This window comes from Mus caroli, chromosome 4, assembly GCF_900094665.2.
Source record: "Mus caroli chromosome 4, CAROLI_EIJ_v1.1, whole genome shotgun sequence".
Classification (NCBI taxonomy): domain Eukaryota; kingdom Metazoa; phylum Chordata; class Mammalia; order Rodentia; family Muridae; genus Mus; species Mus caroli.
This window is the reverse complement of record NC_034573.1, coordinates 86,781,390-86,798,670: the sequence shown is the minus strand read 5'-3', so window position 1 is coordinate 86,798,670 and position 17,281 is coordinate 86,781,390. Positions and strand designations below refer to the sequence as shown.

At 37.2% G+C, this 17,281-nt stretch overlaps 1 protein-coding gene across 2 annotated transcripts in view; it reads left to right on the top strand.

Moving 5' to 3' along the window:
- Caap1 (caspase activity and apoptosis inhibitor 1) overlaps window positions 1–17,281 on the top strand; it is a 56,344-nt gene that overhangs the window by 32,194 nt on the left and 6,869 nt on the right. For both annotated transcript variants that reach the window (XM_021160373.1, XM_029476185.1), the window contains exon 5: window positions 5,518–5,591. In XM_021160373.1, coding sequence (XP_021016032.1) covers window positions 5,518–5,591 — 74 coding nt within the window. The remainder of the gene's footprint in view (window positions 1–5,517; window positions 5,592–17,281) is intronic.

The following is a 17,281-nucleotide window of genomic DNA, read 5'->3' as shown; positions in this document are numbered from 1 at the left end:
TGGGAGTGGGTGGGTAGGGGAGTGGGTGGGAGGGTATGGGGGACTTTTGGGATAGCATTGGAAATGTAAATGAGGAAAATACCTAATAAAAAGTATTAAAAAATATTTTTGAGATGGGTGGGTAGCCCCATCTCTCAACTGGGGGCTGTGCTTAACCTCTGAATATGGTCTCTACAGGTTCTCTCTCCCTTTGGGTATTTCAGTCAATGCCATCCCTGTTGGGTCCTGGGAGACTCTTGCTTTCCTGGCATCTGAGACTTGCTGGTGGCTACCCCCAATTCCCCATCCCCCATTGCTACACACCTCCATTCAATTTTCTGGCCCTCTGTGTATCATGCCCGTCTCCTCCCACACCTGATCCTCCCCCTTTTCCCCCTCCACCTCCCCCTCCCTCTCCCTTTCCCTCCAGTGATTATTTTGTTTCCCCTTCTAAGTAGGACTGAAGCATCCACACTTTGGTCTTCCTTCTTCATAGCTTCACCATGGTCTGTAAGTTATATTGTGCGTATTCTGAGCTTTTTGCCTAATATTCACTTATCAGTGAGTATATACCATGTGTGTTCTTTTGTCTCTGGATTACCTCACTCAGGATGATATATTCTAGTTCCATCCTTTGCTTGTGAATTTCATGAAGTAATTTTTTTAAATAGCTGAGTAGTACTCCATTGTGTGAAGGTACCACATATTCTCTATCCATTCCTCTGTTGAGGGACATCTGGGTTGTTTCCAGTTTCTGGCTATTATAATAAGGCTGCTATGAACATAGTGGAGCCTATTATGATTTTATAGTTTATCTTAGTTGCTCTTTTGTTACCACAACAAAAACAACTTAGGGAGAAAGCTTTTGTTTTTTGCTGCAAGTTCCTGAATGGTTCCCGTTCATCATGGCATGGGACATTAGAAGCAAAGAGGGAACATGAAATGTGGCCTTCAGTGATGTACTTCCTCTGTAAGATTCTTTCTCTTAGAAGTTCTATAACCTTCCTAAACACTATCATCAACTGGGGACCACGTGTTCAAACATATGAGCCTGTAAGAGAAGTCTTACATCCAAACCACAGTGTAATTCTTCTGTATTCTAGATTGAAGTTGAAGTTGTTTGTTGTGGACAAGATTCACTAAGTTGTCCAGGCTGGGGTCAACTCTGGGGCCTTAAAAATTCTCTTGCATCAGTTTTCAAAATACCTGGCATTGCTGGCACATTCCAACTACCTTGCTTGGATACATGTTCTTTTTTCTGATATGTGTATGCAAATATTTTTCTAGTCTGTTGTTTGGCTTTCCATTGTCTAGTCCTTTTGGAAAAATAGAAGTATTAAATTTTGATGAAATCTAACTTAGCATTATTTTAATTTTTAGGTCATGTTTTAAAAATATTTTATTTGTTGTATGTGTGTAAGTGTAGGTACATGAGCCATGATTCATGGGTGGAGGTTAGGACAACCCTGGAAAGTCTCTTCTCTACTATTGCATGATCCAGTCATTGAACTCAAGCTGTCAGGTCTGCTGAGTCATCTAACAGCTCTAGGTCTGGGTTTTGGTAACATCTTTGCTTATCCTAGCATAAACCAGAAAATTTTCTGTGTATTCCTAAGATTTATATATTTAGACATTTGGGTCTGTTTCCATTCAGAAATACTATTTGTACATGTTATAAAAATGGAGTAAGATAATGTGCAAGCTGTCTAACTTACTAACAGCATTGAGTCAAAGACTGTCCTTTTTCCATTAAATTTCCTTTGTTCTTTTATACTGCGGAATGTGGAGAAAAGCCAGCACTGTACCTACCCTTTGTTTTTCCAGTTTACCTGATTTTTGCCAGTTGACATTTACCATGCAAGAAAAATCAGACTATCTTTGTTCTATTTATCTTTTTGTTGAAAGAATTTTCTGACACTTTATATTTGCATAAGAAATTGATTACTCTTCCTCTCCCTTTAGGGGGGTATATACATACATACATACATACATACATACATATATATTAAGGGCTGGAGAGCTGGCTCAGGCATCAAGAATACTTGCTGCTCTTGCAGAAGACTGAACTGAGTTCCTAGCACCCATGTCAGCTGGTCCCAATTTCCTGTAACTCTAGCTAAGGCAATCAGATACCATCTTCTGGCCTCCATGAGCATATGCATATGTCACACGCACACACATACTAAAAAAAGAAATATGTTTCAAGCTTTTGTTAATTAACATGTGGTTGTTCTTGATTAAATTCCATAAATTACCTCAGTGTGTTAATGTCATTCAAAAAAATTGAGTTGTGAAAAAAAAGAGAGTAGTGTCACATGAGAGGCAGTTGGGCTTACATCAGTTTGAGAACTTACAGGTAGGGCTACAAGTAGAAGGCCATTGATCATAAATTAAGCTGTTAAAGAAAGAGAATACAGGTTGAGAAGGGAATTAGAAAAGTAAAAGTAAAGTTGTTTGTTCTTAAGTTGTTTTCACTAGAGTCTCAGAGATGCCTGTAGAATTCTCAGTCCAACCTGGCTTTGCCTTGTGCGCTCCCTTAGGCTCTCCTTGCCCTCCAGGTGTTTACTCCAGTAGTCTCAGTTTTAAAGTGTGTAGTACAAACACATGTTTTAATCGTAAATGGCAGGTTTTTAAATTTTTTAAAATTCTTTCCTAGTTTGGATAACTCACATATTTTATCATCTTAAAGTAGACTCAGTTCTCCCCACCCCCACCATAAAATGAGAAAGAGAAACACATGCATGTAGTAGTTTCCTTAGACGTTTATTATGTTTTTGTAAATATTATTGCGTTCTCTATTGTTTGATGTGAGTTTTAAGTTGTGTAAAGTACTAAAGCTAGTTGACAATTTTAGTTGTGAAATATACATCTTAGAGGACTTTTCCAGTATTTTTATTTCTGTTCATTTTATTTGCTTATTTATTTATAGACAAGGTCTCCCTCTGTAGTTCAGGCTGACCTCAAATTTTTGGAGATCTTCCTGTCCCTGACTCTTTGAGAACTGGGTTTTTTACAGGTGTGTATCTCCATCTCCTGCTTAATAGTGATTTTAAAATTTTAAATCATTCAGAGCTACTTTTGGAGGTTAAAAAAAAAAAATGTGTCTTTTCATTTTTCTGCCACAGGGTGGCATGCTGTACCTACTTAAAGAAATTCTGTTTTGTGACTTCAACAGCCTGATCAAACCTAACTTAAAGTAGAATTTTAAGCATGCAAATAAATTGTTTATAACAGTAGATAATCTTTATAGAGTCTTATTTGAAGGATATTTAAGGGGCTTTGATCAGTTTTTATTGAAGTTTTACTTAAACATTTTATTTGTAAGTAATTTAAGACTCAATACATTGTAAAAATCAGACTAGAAAAGGAGAAATCTTTATAGCATATATCTAGGTTTACTTCTTATTAGCATTTGATCCTGTTACACACCATGTATATACATGTATACATGTGTGTATATATATATATATATATATATATGCATGATGAGTCTTTTCGTGCACACATGAGGATGTCAGAGACAAGTCTTTCCTCTGTTTACATGGCTTCCAGGGATTGAACTCAGGGTGTCAGGATTGGGTGGCAAGCACTTTACCTGCTGTGCCATCTCTCATCTTTACCTACCTGTGCAGTTTTTTATGTATGAGTGAACATTTGAGGCTTAAGTTACATTATGATGACACATTTCCCCTAAATGCTACATTGTGTTTTCAAAAGAACAGACATGGCCTTTCTATAACCACAAGGATCAATTTCAGGAAATTTAAACTTTCACAAAAGGCCTTATCCAGTTTTACCATCAGTATTTCAGTTTCCCTTTTGATTCAGTTCAGTTCCGCCTTTACTCCCTCTCCAGTCAGGTCAATTGTTACATATAATTGTCATGGCTTTTTAGATTCCTCTGACATGAAGCATTCCTATGACATGACCATAGCCTTTTGTATTTCATAATAGTGATATTGAACTCAGCTTAGTGATGGTCTTGTTTGATGCTTCGTCATAATAGAGGCTACACATTCTCAGCTAGATTGCACAGATTTTGTTGTGTTGTCTTTGGAGTATGATATATGACTTACATGCCTTTTCTTAGTGATACTATATTGTCTTTTGTTGCTGATAATTTGGGGTACATTAATATTAATTAAATTTAACTGATATCTAACAGCACAAAAATTTACATACTGTCATAGTTTGGTTAAATTGTATACTTTTTGTGAGTTTAGGTACATGCATGTAGTAGATAAAGAGTTATATGCCATTTGAGGGCACAAAAGCCAATGTTTTCTTTAATGTTGATCTGTGTTTGGAGTATATACTATCTGAGTTTTCTGGGATGCTTGAGGTAGAACATTTTAACAATATTCCTAGCAAAGTTCTGTATTTTGTCCCTGGATTACCAAGAAGAATGTTTTGATGCCCTTCTTGGGACATGCTAGTCATTGTAGTGAAATGAAAGATTAAAATCTGAGTAGGTGACATTAGATAGCAAATAAATATTAAAAATTAGAGTCAGGGCAACTACAAATCTCACAGAAATTATTGATAGTACCAAAGCCAAATGAGTTTCTTAAGATAGATATTGCTATTTCTGTTTCCTTTTCCTGTGTGGTAGAATTACTGATGTGCAGCACCATGCCTGACCCCAAAGACATGATCTTACAGCCCGTGAGTTTGGGTTTGTATTAGTGATTTTTTAAAATACAAAATAAACATATACTTTACCAAGTACTTGATTATAAAGAATAAACTTGGCAAAGAAATATTTGCAATTCTATTTTATTCTTAGAAAAACTTGCTACTGTTAACTGGATGAAATATGTTTGTGACTAGCAACATTTCCCAAATGGTTCCTGTAATACTTCTTTTAGGAGAGGATAAAATTCTCAGAGGGAAATAGTTATCTGATTTGAGAAGGTCATTGCTTATCTTACTTGAATATGCACCGATTTCAGGTGTTTGTCCCATCAGCACTGAGATGGTATAGCACTGAGATGGTATAGCACTGTATGCAGCTCTGCTGCGGGTTGGGCAGTGAAACTTCTCGAACATTCTTACATTTAATCTATTTACATTGATTACATATGTATATTACATATCAAATATCAAATATATCAAATATATTTTCCATATATAGTAGACATCAAAGCATTTGAGGTATGAAATTAGATGAATATAAAGTAATTTGAATGTTAAAATGCCCATTACATTTAACTGTGAAAACTGAAAAATTATTGGATACTGCTGTGAGTTGTGATTTCTTCTATCAGCTACCCTACTGAGTTTTGGGAGAAAAAAATTGCCTCCAAGTTCCCCTAGGTTTTCCCCTTGATTTTACAAAGAATTACATTATATAAATTAAGTACCAGTTTATAATTGCTTCTTCTGACACATGTTTACATGGTTCTGAGTCTCCATAGTATTAAATTATACCCTGGGGCTTGGAATTCATTGTGTCTCCCTGGCACCTAACATAATTCTAAGAACTTGGGCATTAAATGATTGAATACTATTTTAAAAGTTTTTATTTTTATTGCTTAGGCAAGATACCTGTGTAGATTCTACTTCGTCCCTGAGAGAGAACAAACAACCAGAAGGTTTGGAATCAAAACAAGGTATGGATCAAATACTTAATTTTATATAGCTTTTACCAATGGTAAATTTCCAGTCTGAAAATTCACCTTGTTTTACAGAGAGGGAAATGGAGTGCTGTGTTTGTCCATGATCTTCCTAGCTACTTGGTGACCTGAGTGTTGTGTGATTGGTTTCAGGTGCCTCCAGAAGGTTTTACTATCTTGAATGGTTTCATGTCCATGATTTCTATTATGTGTTTTAGGTTGCAAAATAGAGGTGAGTTAGTTGGGTACCTTTGGGTTATATGTGCAACAACAAAGATAACTTTGTAGGATAACTACCCCTAATCCCTGAGAAGATATTTTTCCTTATTTTCTTTCTTCCTTAGAGAAGAAATTCTTTAAGTGAGTTTGACATAAACCATCTAGTATATATAAAGTAGTAATATTAATTTATTTAAGCCATATAGATCAATGGGGCTGATTATTTAAATGTTTTAAAAATTCTCATCTTTACTAGGAAAAATTGGAAGTAATATTTTTTTATTGTTCAAATGTCATCTCATGTTTTTTTCTATTTGAAAAATGATGACTTAAGAACATTTTTGTAAAACTTGAGCTGCAGGAACTTTGCAGTAGAGAGAAGCAGGTTTTTATTTCTTTTAGGCAGAAGTACTGAAGCTTCATGTTGTTACTGATAATTGATATACCAAAGTAGAAAATACATAATTTTGTAATTTGTTATATGTGTATCTAACATATATATATATATATCTAGATTTTTTAAATGCAATCATGTTTATTAACATTCTTGATGCTGTTGGAAATTCTCCAATGCTTTTTAGAAATTCTCTTGTATTAGGCTCTTAAGTTGCCAGAGAAAATTATATATTTGTGCTGTGACTACTGAGTATCCTCACAGATAGAAACAGATTTGGTTCATCAGCATTTCTTTGTCATAGAAATACAAGTCATAAACACATTGTTTTCAGTTAGTATAATTATTATCATCTAACCATCTCTACATTTCACAAATAATTAGACCATAGTGCGATTGTGGCTTTTTTTTTTTAATTTTTATTTTGAGACAGGATCCCACTTTGTAGCCAGGCTGGCTTTGAACTTGTGATTCCCTTGCCTCTGCCTCAGGAGTGTTATGAGTAGGCATATGACTATCACACTCAGCCTGCCTTTATCACTTTCCTTTGTTCCTAAAGTTCTTAGTATTGACTGAGCAGTGTATGTGAGTATGCTACTGGATCATCTAGGGGAAAATAATATCATATGAAGAATAGAAAAGGCTAGAATGAGGCAGGTTGATTCTGATTCCAGTAGAAAAGAAGCCAGAAACTGCACTGCACAATTTACACTACGACTAATTTTCTAAGGGTAGATGTTTTGTGGCTTCATGTTCGGAATTATAGAGTTCTTAAAGACTCCATTGTAGGATCAATAGCCTATTTTGTTTTAAGTTTTGTATAGTAACTTTAATCATTTAAAAACCAGCTATGGAAAAGCCAAGAGGAAGAAAAAAGACCCAAGTAGCCATATGCCAGAACATGTATGCATTTTGTATTTAGGAGCCTGTAGACTTCACTGAGGTTCCCACATAAGCATGGGAAGTACAGTGTTGTCAATAGGCAGACATAAGAAAAGTGAGGTTGGAGCCTTAACGGACTGCTGTGTAAGCTGTTTGTCTCGATTATAACTAACCTGTAGGAAGTGGTTACATGTTCAGGGGTTTTTTGATGTTGCTGTTAGTTTTGTTTTCCCGTGGATGAGGATGGAGCTCAAGAAGGAATTCCTGTATGCTAGGCAAGTGGTCTACCATTGAATCAATCCAGTTCCACGCCTCTTAAAACAAACAGAAGGAAAGGTTTTTTTGTTTGTTTAAGAAAATGTTCATAAGTAAAATATAAAATTCTTTGCTGCCTAGTAAGATGAGAATGAATTATCTGGAAGTTTTATTTATGCAGAATATCTTTCAGGTAAATTCTAAATGAACAAATTATTTTCTATTTGTAATTTGCAAAACTCTGAAAATGTAATACTGTTTCTGTAACAGCCATTCTGCTCACAATAGTTCTAAAGTTCAGTAGGCCAAAATATAAAGCAGCACTGACTTTTCTGTTTCTTCTTTCAGCATGAATCTTATTATGACCTATTATTTCTATATGGAACAGACATGTTATTTAAATTTGCTTCCAATTCTTTTTTTTTCAGTTTGTATAAGGCTCAAGTATGACTTGAGTAGTTATCCAGGGAGGACTCAGGTGTCCACTGTCAGTTAGTTAAGGTGATGTTTCTTTGTAAAGTACTGATGGGAAATACCATGTCTGAAACTAGCAGTGCTAAGGATGAATATTGAATTCATACACTAACCTTTATCATACTGATGCGAATAACTAAAGATCTACTTTAACTATGAAAATATTATTTAGATGCGGGCATAATATTATTTGATTGATTGGAGTGGTAACAAAATTAAAACTCTTGTGTTAGAAATCATTCATTTTCAAACAGAGGGTAGTTATATGAGCAATATCAGTTATATATATATATTTTTTACCACAACTCTGTGTATGCATATACATGAGTATGCACATGGTAATAAAATTAAACCACTCATGTATAAGCTTGTTGTGCGCTTCGGAACTTAAGGTTTGCCAGAATATCAGTGATTGTACTGTTGAAAGACTTAGAGCTGCTTTTAAAATAGTTATGGTATATTTAAATTTAAAATATGGGTCATTTGTGCTATAGATTGAAAAACGGAAATTTCTGTTTGCTGAAGGTAATGTGTAGGAAACATTTTTAAATTTTAAAATACATTTATACTATTGTGTAATAAGTTAATTTTCCTACAGACATATTTATGAGAACATTCAGCAATATTAAAATGCAGATTTGTATTTAAATTATTTATGTCTTGGGGATAATGTGTAGCTTACAAATTATTGTAACTTAAAAATTAAGTTAAAATTTATGTTTGCATTACATTTTTAGAGTTGTAATGTTAATGAAATTATACTACACTTGAGAAAGTTGTTTAGATACTAGGTTAATAAGAGTTCAGAGGTTTATTGTTATTTTAAAACATTTGAAAAGTTGTTAAATAGAAAAGTGATTAGTTTGTTTTGTATTGCTCATAAGGATGAAGGCAGAGTAGGCAATATTATCATTAGATAAAATTTTGGAGTTTTATTTCTGATTCCAGAGGCATCAGCTGATGCATTGGATTGCCCCAAGTTTCTATATGCAAGGTGCTTGATTGAAGATTGCATAAATCACCACCTGGTGGCGCTGTTGTACAGCAGACTGAAGCAATGCATGGCTGCTTGACTTTGATATTGAAGTCTTTGAAATTGTCAGTTTTTGTAAATACTAGTGTCCACTGCATTTTTTGTACTTGGGCAAAGTGTTTAATATGTTTTCTTACTTTGTTTTGCTGTAGAGCGAACTATATAAACTTGGTTTTTTGTTATCTCTACATTTTTTTGTAATATTAAAAAAAGGATGCTTAATTTAGTCTTTAGTCTGTTTGAGGATTCTTTGTAATATATTCACTGGCTTATCAGTGTCAGTAAGGCACTTGCTGTATTTTACTTGGAATCTTATCTATTCATGTTTTTCATATGAAACTTGAGCTATGCATATGCACATAAAATATGTACATGAGATTTTTACCTTGGTTGGCTCAAATCTTACCAGACTTACATAGCTATAGTTTAGCCTTTGAATTCATGAGTTAATGAATACTACCCAGCATTAAGGATTGCTTAGATATGCTAGGAGTATGGCTCAGGAGTAGAGCCCTAGTCTAGCATATGTAAGGTTCTAGGTTTGATCCCCAGCAGTGAAAAAAAAAGTTAAATAAGGCTTTTATAAGAGCTTCAGGAATTTGAAAGGCAGGCTTGAATAGGAATAATTCGTAAGGCAGGCTCTACTAGGAACAGATGTCAGTGGTTAAGCTATGTGATAAGAGCTTTTATTGTTAAATAAGCGTTCAGCCATTCAGACCACCAATGTATGCTGATCATATTTCCAGGGATACGTGGGCAAATGCCGCAATTTATAAAGGAAATCAATAGCATAAACTAATTATGTTTTTAATTCTTTCTTTCATTCATTTTGATTATATATGTTCATTTATACAGTATCTATGTAATTTTAGTAGTATAAACCAGCTTTTAAGAATACAAAATATACGTGCTGGTGGTATAGGTGTTTAAAATATTTTCCTTTATAGACAGGCTGACAGGCTATAGACTGTTAAAGAACTGCAGGGACTAGAGAATGGAGAGAGGCTAGCAGTGGTTCTCAACCTTCCTAATGCTGCAGCCCTCATGGTATGGTGATCCCCAACCAGGAAATTATTTTATTGCTACTTGATAACTGTAATTTTATTACTGCTATGAGTTGTAATGTAAATATCTGATATGCAGGAATCTGACCCCAAAAGGGTCACAACCCACAGGTTGAGAAGCAGATTGTCTAACAGCTAGACAAAGGGAAAGTGTCAATGCAGCAGTTTGAGTCTTAGATTAATTTCTGTAGTTCTTTAGTATAAAGTCATGATTATATATAGACGGCATATATTCATATAGATCGATCTAACTTCTTCAGCTTCCCAGATGTTAGGATTAACAGCTTATGCCACCATGCTCAGGCTCCCCGAAGTTACTGTTTATTTAAATTTTTTTTGTATAGTATATGTGCATTTCTGTATACACAGTGCATGTATGCATGCACATGTGAGTGGTCACATGTGTATACCAATGTTTGCATGTGTGTGTGTGTGCGCGTGTGTGTGCGTGCACGTGCTCACATCTGTACCCGTGTATACAAGTGTGGAGGCCCAGAGTTGATGTCTTGTTTAATCCTCTCACTTTCCACCTTTAGTTACTGAGGTAAGGTCTTCTTCCAGTTGAACCTGGAGCTAGCTCACTGATTGACTAGACGAGCCAGCCAGCTTGTTCTGGAGATTGCCTCTCTCTGTCGCCTGTGTGGTTGCCAGAGTGGCTTCCAGGTTAGCCTTGCTTTTACATAGTTTCTGATGATCCAGACTTTGGTCTTTATACTTATTTGGTAAGCATCGTCTTCCTGGCCCCATCTCCCACTTTGTAATTCATCTCCTTCTTTGCTTAAGAGTTGAATGAAATGATGAAAATTACAGTTTGTATAGTTTATTAGTTTTTTTTTTTAATCATTTGAAGTGTAAGAATTTTCTACATTATAAAAAAGGTAAATTGTCAAGACTTTTGGAAGCATAACGCCTTATCTTTTTATTACAGGAAGCAGAGTTATGGTATGTAGCCCGAGCTGGCCTTGACTTTAGTTCTCCTTCTTTTAGCCTCTGAATGCTGGGATGACAGGCTTAGGCCACCAAGCCTGATGTAGTGATTTGAATGTTTGGCCCAAGGAGTGGCACTATTTGGAGGTGTGTAACTGTGGGCGTGGGCTTTAAGACCCTCTTTGTAGCTACCTGGAAGTGACTCTTTTCTTGTTTGGGTGAAGACATAGAACTCTCAGCACCTGTTATATCACGCCTGCCTGGACACTGCCATGCATCTGCTTTGATGATAATGGACCAAACCTCTAAACCTGTAAGCCAGCCCCAGTTCAATGTTGTTTTCATAAGAGTTGCCTTGGTCATGATGTCTGTTCACAGCAGTAAAACCCAAACTAAGACAGAAGTTGGTACCAGGGACTGAGATATTGCTGATACAGGTCGGACCATGCTTTTGTTTGGAAGAATGTGGATTTGGGGACTTTGGATTTGGAAAGCCATGGAATGTTTTAAGTGGGGTTTACTGAGCTATCCTAGTAGGAATATGGAAGACTTTGTTGCTGTGAGTGATTTGAACTGTGCAGACCTGGCCCAAGAGGTTTCAGTGGAGAAGAACTTCAGTGTGTGGCCTAGAGAGTTTTTGAGATATTTTGGTGAAGAACATGGTTGCCTTTTACCCTTGTTTGAAGAGTCTGCCTGAGACAAAGGTGAAGAGACTCAGATTAATTGTATTGCCAAAGGAAGTTGCAGAAATGTCCATTATAGACTTTGTTCTCTTGTTAAGTCTCATGAAAAGTGGTCTGAATAAGCACAGCAAACTTAGAAAGGAAAAATATAAAATATATCGCTCAAGTATTAAAGGGGCAGCAGGAAGTGAAATGGAGCTGAATCCTGTGTTCAAGGATATTAAAATGAATTAAGGGAGTGATGACTTTGGGGCAAGATCCCACCCAGCTAAGTTTATGTCCAGGAATGGTGCTGCACGTATTTAATCCCAGCATTCAGGAGAGAGTCATTCGGATCTTTGAGTTCAAGGCCAGCCTGGGACAGAGCAAGTTCTTGGTGAAGAAAAGCTTAAGTCCAGGCAAAGTGGCAAATACCTTTAATCCCAGGAGACAATCTACAGAGCAAGTTCTAGGACAGCCAAGCTTAGGCAGTGAGTGAGTTAGAAAACAGAAAGCTGGTAATAGAATAAGGGGCTGTGTTTTAGTCACAACAAGCAGCAGAACATGGCAGCTTTAGCCACATGGCTCTGGTGTTAGAGTCAAGAATAATAGGGACTACTGGGAAAATTGATGCTGCTTAGCTGGAGCTAAGAAATTAGTGGTGATTAAGAGACCAGCATCACTGAGGTGAAATCTTCTGGGAAGTATTTTCTGAGAGCACACAGAAGCTGTGTTCCAGTGAAAGACAAGGTTGTACTTTGTGCTGCAGCTGTACTTAGTAATGTGTAAGAGTCACCCAGGTGGTACCGGTTTTGAAGGCATGAAAGGGTCATGAAGAACAGCTGAGGCTTGGTACTGTGAGAGGCCATGGAAGGCCATTGGTGAAGGTGCAGCCCCACTTGTAGTGAAGGCCCAGGTCTGAAGGGGTCATGCAAAAGAAGCTGAGGCTTGGCACCATGAAGAGAGCCTATGAGAGGCTACTGGTGAAGCCTCCATGCAGAAGACCCCAGTGTATTGGATAACCAGTACCATGGGACAACCAGCAAGAACAGTAGCAGCAGTGGAGTAGAAGCAATCTGAGCCTAGAGTGCTACAGATTGTAGATCTGGAGAAGTGACCCAAGCTCTTTGGAGGAGCCTAGATCATGTGTGGATCCCCAGACATTGGAACAAGAAGCTGTAAAATTGAAGTTGACTTGGAGACCCCAAAATGTTAAAGATGCCAGAGCCTTGAAATACCTGCTGAGGAATGCTGCTAACAGGGAGTGGAACGAGCCCAGGTGAAAGAAGTTTGTTGTAGTTAACACAGATGGAAAAGGAATGGAGATCTGAAGACATGGAGATGCAGAGTTTGGAGTTTGCCCATCTGGTTTCCTGTCTTGCTTTGGGGATTACAATGAACTGATGAGATAAATCTCAGAAGAGACTTTGTACTTTGGTCTAACGTTATTGAGACTGTTATAGACTACGGGAACTTTTGAAGTTGGGCTACATGCTTTAGCATTATGCTATGTTTATTTATGGCCCCCATAAGCTCATATGCTTGAACAAGCCTATGGGGGAAGGGAGTAGAATGTAGTGGTTTGAATTGTTGGCACTATTTGGACTTGTAGCCTTGGAGTAGGTGGGTCACTGTGGGCATAGGCTTTAAGACCCTCTTCCTAGCTTCCTGGATGCTAGTCTTTTCCTACATGTAGGACTACAGGTATACACATTGCACCTGTTGTAGCAATACACTACAGTAACCCATATTTTTAAAAAACAAAAACTAGTCATAGTAACATATGCACCTATAATCCCAGCACTAAGGAGGCAAAGAAGCTGAGTCCCTGGGGGCTTCCTGTCAGTTAACCTAACCTAACTGACAAGCTCCATTCCATGTGAGACCTTGTCTCATAATAAAACAAGGTAGATGGCACCTGAAAAACTACACCTGAGGTTGACCTCTCACCTCATCTACCCATTCATGCAACTGTGTACACACACCAAGAAATCTCTACAATAGGCACAGTGTATAAGCCTGTAGTCCTACCTATTCAGGAAGGAGATCGGGGAGGGATATATGGAGATTATGGAGTGAGGAAATGGAAAATAGAAATGAAGTCATTTTTAAGATAAACTTTAAATGCTGTTTGGTTGTATCTTTTTAAATCTTGGAACTGATCTCTTCATCCAACACATTGTTGTTTAGTGCTAGGCACTAGGGCTAAAGAGAGATAAAATGACCGTGGCCTGGAAAGAACCTAAAAAGAGAAGCAGGTATATACCTCTCCCCCATCCTCACCCGTTCCTGACTGTATGCGTCATTTTCTCCTTTTGAGACTGATGAACTCTCACTGTCAGGATCAGCCCTCTATTTGTGTACAGGTTGTGTTCTCTGACAATACATATTTTCTCCATCTCATACTAAACCATTCTCTTCCATTCTTGTGAACTGTTGCTACAACTCAGTCACTGCTGACTGCTCATCCTGACCTCCTGTCTGCATTTGACCCTTTGATGATTTTCCTTTTCTAGGAATTATCCACCTTTCTCTTTTTTCTTCTTGATTTCTAAAGACTGTGTAGTCCAGGACTTAATCTTTGAACTTTTCAACATTCCATAGGTGGTGATCTATTAAGTAGTCCCAGGGCTGACTCGAAGAAAGCCTGACTTGCTTTCAGCACTCCCAAGTGCTCTTATCTTCACTGTTGGGTTTTGCTTTCTGGTTCATAACATGGGACTTCCACATGCCAATTATTTCTTGATCAAATGTTACCTGACCTGTCCAAACTAGGTAGCACCCCCATCACCTCCATTTTCTAGAACTCATAGCCCCCCAGCTCATACCTCAGCTTTCCTAGGAATTGGTGTTATGTTTGCTGGGCTGTGGTTTAAAGAAATCATCGTCATTTGATGACTGGCGCTGCATTGCTCTCTTACATCTAGTTCACAGCCTGCCTCAGAGTACATTGCTGAGAAGCCATCAGTTGTGACTGGGTTTCAGTGCTTGTGATCCAGTGTCTAAATCTGAGATCTGAGTTCATTGGTGTGAGTGGAAAACTGTAGGTAAAGTCGAAACCAAACAACCAAACAGTTCCAAATCTGTGTTGCTATCCTAGTCTACTGCTTGTCTCACCTCTTCTTGATATGGAACTGGTCAGCACTTGATTCCTACCATCCTTGCCTATTTAACACCTACTAGTTACTGTTTATAACTTGACAACCATTTAGGGGTACTCGGGTGTTAACTGGACATAGTCCTTACTCTTAACTGCCTACATTGTAGTATTTTTTATTTACATCTGACTGTCTTCTTTAAATAGAGTGTTTCATTAGATAAAGGGTTATATATATCTTTGGTTCCTTTAAGTCTTTGATACTAGTCCATAGAAATTGGACTTAAGTCAATTATTTTGAAAAAGTAAGGCGACAGGTGTGTGTGTCTGTTTCTGTGTATATTTCTGTGTATGCACGCACCATTGTGGATATGCAAGTTAGAGGGCAGCTTGTAGGTGTCTGTTCTCTCCTTCCACCTGTGAATATTGGGGATTAAATTCAGATCATTAATTAGCTTGGTGAAAAGCTATGATGGTTTGTACATGCTTGACCCAGGGAATGGTACTATTGGGAGGCCCTTGTTGGAGTAGGTGTGTCACTGTGGGCATGGGCTTTAAGACATTCTTCCTAGTTGCTTGGAAGCCAGTATTCTGCTAGTGGCCTTCAGAACAAGATGTAGAACTCTTAGCTCCTCCTGCATCATGTCTTTCTACTTGGATGCTGCCATGCTCCTGCCTTGATGATAGTGAACTGAACCTCTGAACCTGTAAGCCAGCCCCAGTTAAATGTTGCCCTTATAAAAGTTGCCATGGTCATGGTGTCTGTTCACAGCAGTAAAACACTAAGACAGCATCTTTACTGGCTGACCACTGGCTGGTAGTCTGTACATTATTCTTTATACAGAAGATGTAAGGAAAAATACTCTAGCATTTTCACTAGCTGTTCCAATGCCGTCTCGGAAAAGCATATTGTTTCTGAGCTTAGTTTTTCTTCTGTCCTCACCAAGATGAGGCCATTTTTGTTTGTTTGTCATAGTCTTTGTCTTTACTACCTGTGTGATACGACTCCACACTAGTCTACTATGTTGATGAATGATAATGGCCTCTTTAAAATGTGGTCAGAATAGTCACTTCTCTGTAGATCATGTTTCTTTTGATAGTTTATAATTTGGGTAATTATTGTTTCTTGAGTTTTATATAGAGCCTCTTTTACACCCCTAAGCTGTTGATTTCTCCACAAGAAATAGCCTTTTCTCTACCATTCTGAAAAACACAAACAAAAAAACTGAAACCTATGTGATGCTTTTGTGGTTTTCAGTTTATTTTAAGGTGATAATTCCCTAACCAATTCCTTCTCCTTTTTTCTGTCTCTTGGAGGGAAGAATGAAGGTGGAAAGAACTGACCATGATCATTATTTTTACTATTTCTACATTCAGACTATTCTTAGTTTGAGGAATGATTTGTGTGTATCCAACAAAGGACTGTCATTAGCATGTTGATAATGATTGAGTTTGCTTTAGAAGTTTATAAAAAGTACTTTTATATTTTTATTTTTCTGAGCTTATATATATTTGAACAAAAGCAGTGCTTTAGACAACATGTCCATGTGTGAAATAGACAGTGAAACAGAGCACAGGCTCTTTGGACAGATTGTCAAGTACTGAGATGTTACCAGGAGGGAATATGTGTGTGAAGCCTAACAGTTAGTGTTGTTCATGTACAGGGCATAGGCTGACTGCTTGAGCATGAGCAGCCTGTGGGGGCTTGCCCCTGAAGAAAACACTTTCTCTTAGCAGGTGGCTGCCTGTAGATTTTCAACTAGGGATGGGACCTTATGAGCCCTTCCCCAGTTCTTGCTGGGATACCAATTGGTATGGTTTTGTGCAGACAACCATATTGTTTCTAACTTTTAAAGTCATGTCCAGAAGATACATGAAAGGTATTTTACAACAGTCCTAATCCTCAGCCTCTTAAAATATTTCCATCTCCTCTTCCTTGATAACCCCGGAGCCTTGAATATAGTTGTGTTTTTTATAGATGTCCCACTTTAAGGATGGGTACCCCATAGTTTTGTATACTTTATACTTTGACCACTTTGCATTTCTCTAATACTTTCCATTAGCTGCAGAAATCTCTTGCTTTTCTTGGATTTATTGAGATGAGGTCTCACCATTGGCCTTAAACTCAAGATCTTCCCTCAGTCTCCAAATACTGATTTAAGTGTTTTCCACCCTTCATTACTAAAAAAAATTTTTTTTGTTAGATTTTAAAATTTTTATATGTATCGAGTGTGAGTGTATATTTCTGATGATGCCCATGAGGTCAGAAGATGACATCAGATCCCCTGTAACTGGAGTTAAGGATGGTTGTGTGTCACAGTGTTAGTGTTGGAAACTGAACTCAAGTCCTCTGCAAAAGCAACAAGTAACTGAAACTATTACAGCAGCAAACACCGAACCATCTCTCTGGTCCCTTAACTTACTTTTGTAAAAATTTCCACTTTGTCAATGTTCTAGATTCCCTCCTGCCCTGCAAAAAAGTCCTAAGGTTTACTAGTCAGTAAAAAGTAGGTTTTGTTTTTGTTTTTGTTTTGGTTTTGGTTTGTTTTTTTTTTTTTTTTTTTTTTTTTTTTTTTTTTTTTTTTTTTTTGATAGGTTTATACGTGAGGTTGGCCTTGAATTCCTGAGTGTTGCAATTAAAGGCATGTTCTATGTTCTGGCCTAAAAGCAGTCTCTTTTA